Source organism: Arachis duranensis, chromosome 4, assembly GCF_000817695.3.
Source record: "Arachis duranensis cultivar V14167 chromosome 4, aradu.V14167.gnm2.J7QH, whole genome shotgun sequence".
NCBI classification, from domain to species: domain Eukaryota; kingdom Viridiplantae; phylum Streptophyta; class Magnoliopsida; order Fabales; family Fabaceae; genus Arachis; species Arachis duranensis.
The window spans coordinates 113,385,982-113,395,569 of record NC_029775.3 but is presented as its reverse complement, the minus strand read 5'-3'; the positions used below and the strand labels follow the sequence as shown (position 1 = coordinate 113,395,569).

Genomic DNA, 9,588 nt, shown 5'->3' with positions numbered 1-9,588 from the left:
AATAAATTTAAGTGTTAAAAAAAATAATTCTAAAAGATAATAATTTTTTTCTATTTAAGTGGTGGTGGAGGTTTTCGAAAGAGGACTGCTCATTATAAAAGAGAGTTGTGTGCTCTTGTAATAACATGAATCCTTTTGAGATGATGTGTAGCCAGCCTGTTCCTACGAAAGGAGATTCTTGAAAGGATATTTGTAAGCTTTAAATTTGGGAACCACATATAAGGTAGAAGATGACCAGAGACTTGTCTATGGAGGAAGGAAATGGTAGAACAGTCCGATTTTAGAAGGATGTCTGGCTACCTAGTGGTATCTTAAAAGATATGTTTTCAAGGTTTTTTTCGGTATCAAACCTTAAATGATCTGTTATAGGGGACTGCGGTTTTTGGGATGAGTTAGAGTGGATATGGAGTTTCCAGTGGAAGAAAGAGTTATTTCAATGGGAGTTGGAGCTCTTGCACCAACTTCATGAAGTCTTACAGGTAGTACGGCTAACAAATGAGAGAGAGGACACAATGGTTTGAAAATATGATAAAACTGGCATTTATTCGACTAACTTCTTTATGCAGGTGATGCAGGAAGCAGTTCTCTCAGAGAAAATAACAAGCTATACCTTCATGAGTGCTATTTAGAGGGGTTTTGTCCCGCCAAGGGTCGAGTTATTTGCTTGGTTTGTATTGGTTGAGAGGGTGAACACCAAGGAAAGGCTTTGCAGATTAGGTGTTATTGACTTACAAGATAACCTGTATGTTTTATGTTATAAGTCTATTGAGTCTGCTTTTCATCTGTTTATTGGCTGTGAGCTCACTTGACACGTGTGGTGTGCTTGGCTTTTTGCTCTTGGAAGGACATGGACTATGCTAGGTAACCTAAAGCAACACTTTGAGAGTTAGATGGATGCTTCACAAAGAAAGAATGAGAGGAAGCGGTGGTTGATTGGGTTCTTTGCTGTTATCTAGATAATTTGGCTAGAACGGAATGACAGAATTTTCAATAATCAAGGCTCAGGTGTGGTGAAAATTATAAATAGATCCTTTATGCTTTTCGACGAGTGAAGTGGTGGTGAATCTTTTAATTGTTGATGGCAATACCGAAGATGATTAGAGATTCCTTTACTTTTGAGTTGTTGATTGACGTGTTGTTCTTTGATATTTTTGTTACTTGATTTCCAGTTGCTTCAGCTTGATGTGTTGAGCTTTTTCTTCCTTAAAAAAAAATTTTTTTTTTCTTAAAATTGAAAATATGACAAAATAACGCTATTAAGTGAATATATGTGAAGTAAACTCATTTCTGTTATTGAAAGTGATGATTAAGATGGCAGATTGTCTCATGTCACTAGAGCTGGCAATTTATACTCTATTTGCAGATATTTAATACAGACTAATTCATTCGGGTAGAATTTTTAATATAGAATAGAATGCGATGCGAATTTGTCTACGGATAGGATAGGGTATGGGTTCAGGGTATACCCTACCTTATCCTATCTGCACCTCTAATATATTATATAATATATATGTAAAAATTTTGTATGTAGCGAAAAAAGTGAGTATTGAACCATAATCTTTCTTTTATAAAAATTTGAAATAACCACAAAATTAGTTGATAATTATATTATTTGTAATTTTATGTTAATTTTTTTAAAAATTTTATTATTTTTAATTTTAATTTAAATTTAGTTTTTTATTTTTTTATTTTGTTAATATGTATGAAATTTGAAATGGTTAAATTTTATATTTGTTTAAAATTTTTTATTTTTCTGTGGGTAGAGTCGAGTAGGATAGGATTTAGAACTTTAGATGTGGATAGAGTTAGGACTGAAAAATTCTCAACCCACAAATAGGGTATGATAGAAAAATTTTTAACCCGCAGATAAAATTAGAGTAGAGTCCAAACTCTATCTTACCTTATCTATTATGAGCCTTACATGTCACCTTATTCATAGTTGTCACATAAACATTTTAATAAAACATATAAGTAACTAATTTTTAGTTAATGAATATTAATTAATTCAAAAAATATTATTTATATATTAAAATTAGTCACTAAAATTAATTATAAATATATATGCATAATATAGACCATAATTAATTTTAGTGTTTAGGTTTATAATTTAATATTTAGAAGCTAGACCCAGTACCTGAGGCTGCCATTGAAGCTATGGAGGAGGAGCTCGGATCTCCTCGTCCGATGAACAGCATACTCAAGCCGCCCTCACGATGGTGGCCAACAACATCTCCTTCCTACCGACGCCAAGATGCCCTCACTGCCGCCCGAGTCCGATGTCTCCTCCTATTTTTTGTTCAAGTATAACTGGAAAAAAAAAAGTTGGTACCTAATATTACTCTTGTAATATTTTAATGGGTCAGGCCCATAAGATTGCATAATCTATGGTTCACCATGATTTGGGCCTTTAATGCGGCCCATTAATTTGGCATAGTTGGTGACTTTCCTAACTCAATTTGGCTGTGAATACTGAATAGCATCGACTACCATGTGCACATTGGAAGCTCTAAGACTTCAGTCACTGAGGATGAGATTTTCCTTGGCAAGTTTCCAAAACTTATCATATGGGGATAGGCCTTTATTGCCCTATGTCTTCTTTAACTATGAAGAAGATCCTGCTTTTCTTCAGTTATTGAAGAAAGCTGATTGGATCCTTTGTCATACCTTTTCTTATGAGCTGGAAAAAAAGGCAAGTAAATGATATTATTAGAGGTGAGTGTGGAAGTTGTCATAAAAATGTTGTGAGAATATGAATTGTTATCAAACACTATAGAATATTTTTATTAAATTCATAATTAAATTATATCATTGTGTTATCTTAATAATAATTTAATATTCGGATAAAAATATTTTTTACACTTCATATTTGTAATTCTAATTTTTCTCCTAGTTCTTTTTTCAATATATATCCCTATCCTTTATAAATAAAAATAATAACATCAACACTCCGTTGTAGCTTTGTTGTTGAAATTATTATGGTGAATAAATTCCAAGGTAAATTATAAATGAGACGAAGCCACAAAAATTTTGGCGTGCATAGATATGCTCAGCTTATGATGTGTATGAAACTGGCCTTTCTTTGTCCCAGTAATCTATTTTGCATTTTCCATGTATGAATAAACTTTTTTCAAAAGATAAGACAAAAGAAAGAATCATCTAGTGAGATATATTATATATAAGCCGAAACAAAAAATGCAGAAGCTTTGAATCACATGACACAGCAAAAAAATATATTATACGTATATATGATCGACCACTTAATATGTTAAAATAATATTGATTGTAATCAAATACTATATATATTCTAATAATGATGTCATATAGTATATGCCAGTAGTTCCATGTATGCAAATTAGAACTCAAAAGGTATTCAAACTCTATCTGCTTACAACACAAATATTAGAAAAAAAAAATTTCTAAAGTAATAATATTAATGTTAGTAAAATAATACAGTAATATTTTAATTATCTTTGAATTTATAATATTTATTAACTATGAGTTTTACTATCTTAATTTAATGATAATTAATAATATATTTTTTTTAAATAATAATATAATTTTAGAAGAGTCAAACTCTAAATATTAAATCCAAGTTGTCTAGCCCATCTTTGTTGACCAAATTTTTTTTCGTTGAGCGAAGTAGCTAGTGATGACCATGAATATGATCAAATAAATAAATAAATATCCATGTGAAAATGACATGCACATATGGAATCATTAATTACTCTCTTTTTTTAGTTAATCATATGTTTCCCCCCGTAATTTGCGTCAGATATTGCGTCACATAATTTGTCCATTTGTATTATACCTATACTTAAATATTCTTTTTTTTTCAGTGTTGCGAGAATCAAACCAAATCAATTGGTTCAATAGGATTAATCGAAAATGGATATTTTGCCGATCTAGATTAGTGTAAAATATATTGACGATAAATCGGGTAAAAGACTAATAAAGACGTTGAAAAAATTTAACGAGTATAAGTTTTGTTAAAAAATCAATCTTTTACATTGTATATATTTTATACAAATTAAAAATTTTGTGTAAAAAAAAATTAATTATTTATATAAAATATATTAATATATATTATTTAATTTATTTTTTATATATCTTTTATTTTAATATGTATTATATATAAATAAACTGTTTTAATAATCATTTGTTGTGTATACGTCATATAATTATAAAAAAATATATTATTTTCTTATATCAAAATGAAAAATACTATGTAAATAATTTTTTTTGTAAGGTTCGACCAAGTCTTTGTTTTTTTCTTCTTGTTCTTACATTCTCGTTTTTTTTAAATAATATTTTTTACGCCAATAAATTATTATACCAACTTAATTAAAATTGATTACTAAAATATAGCATAATTGATCCAAATTTAACTTTAATTAAAATTTTAAACCATTTAATCTCGAGTTTTATCGGTTCAATTACGACAATCTTGATTTTTTATTAAAGAGAAAAAATTTTAAAGAGACAATTATTTTAAAAGACAACTAAGTTCTTGATAAAAAAATACTTAATCTGATCCCTAAATTTTATTTTTATGAGACTGATTAGCTCCTGTAATTTTGTGCCAAAAAAAGTTAATATTATTTTTTTTTGGCATATGTCCAAAAAAAATCAGAAACTATTTTTTTTGTCAAAGATCTGTAATCCTTTTGAGGTAATTATCACGAATCGGTGTTCACTCTTTATTAAAAGATTAAAGTTGTAAACTTCAACTTTTCTTTTTTTCTTTGAAAAGAAACTAAATTTTCTTTTTCCTGATGTTAATTAAATTTGAAAGTATACAATTTGACTCAGTACTCTGCTCATGCATATTATATTTAAGCATATAACCCAATAGCCCAAAATCCCAAAGAGGTCAAAGGCAAAAGGAGAAGAACAAAAAGAGTGAGTTAGTGAGTGTGAAGAAAGAAAATGGAGAAGGAAAATGGCAAAGCAGTGCACTGTGTGGTGCTAGCATACCCTGCACAAGGACACATAAACCCCATGATTCAATTCTCCAAGCGTTTGCTACATGAGGGTGTAAAAGTGACACTTGTCACAACACTATTCTACGGCAAAAGCTTGGAGAATTTCCCACCTTCAATGTCCTTTGAGACAATCTCAGATGGGTTTGACAATGGAAGACATGGTGAGGGACTCAAACTCACTGTCTATAATGAAGTTTTTGCTCAAAGAGGGTCACAAACTTTAAGTGAGGTTCTAGAGAAGTGTGCTATTTCAGGGTACCCTGTAGATTGCATAATCTATGATTCGTTCATGCCTTGGGCTCTTGATGTTGCTAAGAAATTTGGTATAGCTGGTGCTTCTTATCTTACTCAGAATATGCCTGTGAATAGTGTTTACTATCATGTTCATATTGGAAAGCTTAGGGCCCCACTTACTGAGGATGAGATTTTGATTCCTATGTTACCAAAGCTTCAACATAGGGACATGCCTTCTTTCTTCCTTAGCTATCAAGAAGATCCTGCTTTTCTTGAGATGCTTGTCGAACAGTTTTCTAACATTCATGAGGCTGATTGGGTGCTCTGTAATGCATTCTATGAGTTGGAGAAAGAGGTAATTAATTTATGCAGCTTTACACAACTACTTATTTATTTGGTGTTCTGATTTCTGCTCCCTTCTTGCAGTACTATGATTTTGCATGTTTTAATAGTTCTTTGTTGTGTGTTAGAACTTAGAGCCCTTGCAGATCCCTATATTAATTGAACCTTTCCAATTTTCAAGTTAATTTGTGAAATTTTGAGTTTACTAGTTTTAGATTTGATTTAGTTATCCTATTTAACAATTCTTGATTGATTGTTATTCTCGTTCATAAAAAATGTTACGTGCACACAAAATAACTGCATATGAGTTTTCACCTTGTCTTCTGTGTATATGTTTTTTCAATGTGTGATGATTGGTGATTGAAAATTGCTCGTAGGTAATTGATTGGACAACAAAGATTTGGCCAAAATTCAGGACTATAGGACCAAGCATACCATCAATGTTCTTAGACAAACGCCTTAAAGATGATGAAGAATACGGTGTGACACAATTCAAGAGCGAAGAATGTATGGATTGGCTAGACAAGAAGGCAAAAGGGTCCGTTCTATACGTATCATTCGGAAGTTTGGTTCCGCTAGACGAAGAACAAATAAGAGAAGTAGCTTATGGTTTGAGAGATAGTGGTAGATACTTCTTATGGGTAGTTAGAGCCTCAGAAGAAGCAAAACTCCCAAAAGATTTTGCAAAGAATTCAGAAAAGGGTTTAGTAGTGACATGGTGCTCTCAACTAAAGGTTTTGTCTCATGAGGCTGTTGGGTGTTTTGTAACACATTGTGGTTGGAATTCTACATTAGAAGCATTGAGTTTAGGTGTTCCTGTTATTGCTGTGCCTCAATGGTCAGATCAAGCTACAAATGCTAAGTACCTTGTTGATGTTTGGAAAGTGGGGATCAGGCCTGTGGTTGATGAGAAAAAGATTATGAGGAAGGAAGCATTGGAGGATTGTATTAAGGAGTTAATGGAAAGTGATAAGGGTAAAGAGATTAGGATTAATGCTGTGAAGTTGAAGAATTTGGCTATTGAAGCTGTTAGTGAAGGTGGAAGCTCCAATAAGAATATTATAGAATTTGTGAATAGTTTAAAAGGTTATTGAATCAACCACTACTTATTTAATTATTTGTTGTGGTTGTTTCCTTGGCAAATAATGTACCACTTTAATTATTATAAAATAAGTTTTAGAGTCAGATAATTACTACTCTCATTCCTTTGAGAAATCAATGAACAAGTTTTTGGCCAAAACTGTCATTGTCCATTAATTAAAGTTTGATTATAAAGTCCTGTTATTTAAATATCATACCAACTTAACTTGTTTTACAAGTTTTCACTAATTTATCCATTTGTGCTGTATTATTAAGTATTCTAATTCATAGGTTGACCCTTGAATAGCTCAAACCCAGAGAGGAAAAATTAATGGAAAATAGAATAGGCATGAGAAAAACTATGCACTGTGTGGTGCTACCATATCCAGCACAAGGTCACATGAATCCCATGATTCAATTCTCTAAGCGCTTGCAACATGAAGGTGTAAGAGTGACACTTGTCACCACCCTATTCTACTTCAAGAACATAGAGAATAATCTGAATTTGCCACATTCAATTTCACTTGAGACAATTTCAGATGGATTTGATAATGGTAGGCATGGAGAAGCACTGAATTTAAGTGTCTATTTGGAGCGTTTTGGTCAAGTGGGGCCACAAAATCTTGGTGAGCTTCTAGAGAATCATGCTAGAACAGGGTACCCTGTAGATTGCATAGTCTATGATTCATTCTTAACATGGCCACTTGATGTTGCAAAAAAATTTGGTGTGGTCGGTGCTGTTTTTCTCACTCAGAATCTACCTATAAATGCCATATGCTACCATGTCTATATTGGAAAACTGAGACATGATCATGAGGTTTCGTTACTTCCCATGTTGCCACAACTTCAACATAGTGAAATGCCTTGTTTCTTCTTTAACCATGAGGAAGATCCTGATTTTCTTCAAATGCTAAGGGATCAGTTTTCAAACATTGACAAAGCTGATTGGGTCCTTTGCAATAGCTTCTATGAGCTGGAGAAACAGGTAATTAATTAGCAGTTCATCAAGTTTTGAATGTTTTCAGGGTTTTATAACACAAATTAAATTGTGATATAGCATCTTAAACTTGTTAAATATTCTCTTAAATTTTCACAAAATCGCCTCAAATTAAATAAAAGGTTTTGTTAGATAGACAATGACTTTTATATACAATGTGAACAATGAGTTCTAGAATTGACCCAATAAAGTAAAAAAATTACTCCACTCCTAAATTACCTCCTAAATCTTAACATTAGGATAACCATCTGCATACCTAGTGATTTGAACATTCAGCCATGGTTAACTGTGTATGAATAAATAAAAAAAAAACCATCCAATTAAAAATAATGAATATAGTCATCTGCATATTTATTGAATTGAACATCTGACATATTCATTGTTCACATTGTTTAGTATTTTTATTGTTTACCTATATTTTTTCTTAAATAAAATGTTCTTTTTTGTATTATAATACTAAAAAGAAAAAAAAAAATGAGTTAACCCCAAAGTACAGATTGGCAATTTGTACCAATTTAATTTTTGAGATTCCAATTACATTACTTTAGTCCTTCATATTAAAAAAAATTGCACTAAGTTAATCCTCACAACATTAGGTCACATTTAACAGAAAATGGTTAGAATGAACTTACTGCATTTTTTCTGATCTAAAGGACTAGAATAGTGCAATTGTGATCTTCTCAAAAACTAAATTAATACAAACTATTAATTTCAAAGATTATTTTAAGACTTAACTAAAAAGATTGATATTTTCAATATCTTAAAATTATAAAAAGAAAAAAAAATCAATTCTCACATATAAATAGTGAATTTCTATTTTTACACGTACTTTCTTGTGTGTCAGTCTGTTAGAATTCATGAATTTTCATCAATTAAGCCATTTCTTTGAGGTTGCTCACTTAGTCTTCCAATAATTTTTTTTTCTCTTCATACAATACTTAGTGATTGAAAATTATTTTTAGGTGACTGATTGGACAATGAAGATTTGGTCCAATTTTAGGACTATAGGACCAAACATACCGTCTATATTCTTGGACAAACGAGTCAAAGATGATGAAGACTATAATATCACACAATTCAAGACCCAAGAATGTATAACATGGCTAGACAATAAGCCAAAATATTCAGTTGTTTATGTATCATTCGGAAGTTTAGTTTCACTTGATGAGGAACAAATGAAAGAAGTAGCATATAGTTTGAAACATAGCCAAAAATATTTTTTATGGGTGGTTAGAGTATCTGAAGAAGCTAAACTCCCAAAAGATTTTGCAAAGAATTCAGAAAAGGGTTTAGTAGTAACATGGTGCTCTCAAGTAAAGGTTTTGGCACATGAAGCTATAGGGTGTTTTGTAACACATTGTGGTTGGAACTCTTCAATAGAAGCATTAAGTTTAGGAGTTCCGGTTATTGCAAGGAACAAATGCTAAGTATCTTGTGGATGTTTGGAAAGTGGGAATTAGACCTATGGTTGATGACAAAAAGATTATGAGAAATGAAGCATTGGAGTATTGTATTAGAGAATTAATGGAAAATGAGAAGGGCAAAGAGATTAAGATCAATGCTATGCAATGGAAGAATTTGGCTATTGAAGCTGTTAGTGAAGGTGGAAGCTCAAATAAAAATATTATAGAATTTGTCAATGCTCTATTTCATGTGCAAACAAAAATTCATGAGCCAACCATTTCTCTTTAATTATGTATTGTTGACTAATTGTGGTGTTCCTTGTAATATGTACCATTTTATAATAGATTTGAAGAAAGTTTAAGAATATAACTTGATCCGCTTAATATAACTCGGTAAAAATTTAATATATAACTCGGTTTAAGAAAGTTTTCATTTTTCCTTATGCTTTGGATCACATTAAGTGTGATATTCTCTTAATATTTTTGGAGAAGACGAAGAATGGATCATTATGAAGAGGTAGGAATCAATTAAAACTATATAAAAAAAGAG

General features: G+C 31.1%; 1 protein-coding gene and 1 pseudogene across 1 annotated transcript; both read left to right on the top strand.

Annotated features, from left to right (window-relative positions):
* The first annotated feature begins 4,853 nt into the window (after nt 1-4,853).
* LOC107486081 (mogroside IE synthase) lies at nt 4,854-6,798 on the top strand. The gene is made up of 2 exons (XM_016106629.3): nt 4,854-5,571; nt 5,936-6,798. The coding sequence occupies exons 1-2, from the start codon at nt 4,927-4,929 to the stop codon at nt 6,650-6,652; spliced, it is 1,362 nt and encodes a 453-aa protein (XP_015962115.1). The 5' UTR covers nt 4,854-4,926; the 3' UTR covers nt 6,653-6,798.
* A 119-nt stretch (nt 6,799-6,917) lies between these two features.
* On the top strand, nt 6,918-9,327 carry LOC107486082 (UDP-glycosyltransferase 74G1-like; annotated as a pseudogene).
* Nucleotides 9,328-9,588: the final 261 nt, after the last annotated feature.

Coding starts and splice junctions, on each gene's coding strand:
- LOC107486081 (XM_016106629.3), top strand. CDS start 4,927: ATGGAGAAGGAAAATGGCAAAGCAGTGCACTGTGTGGTGCTAGCATAC. Junction 5,572..5,935: donor TCTATGAGTTGGAGAAAGAG/GTAATTAATTTA, acceptor AATTGCTCGTAG/GTAATTGATTGGACAACAAA.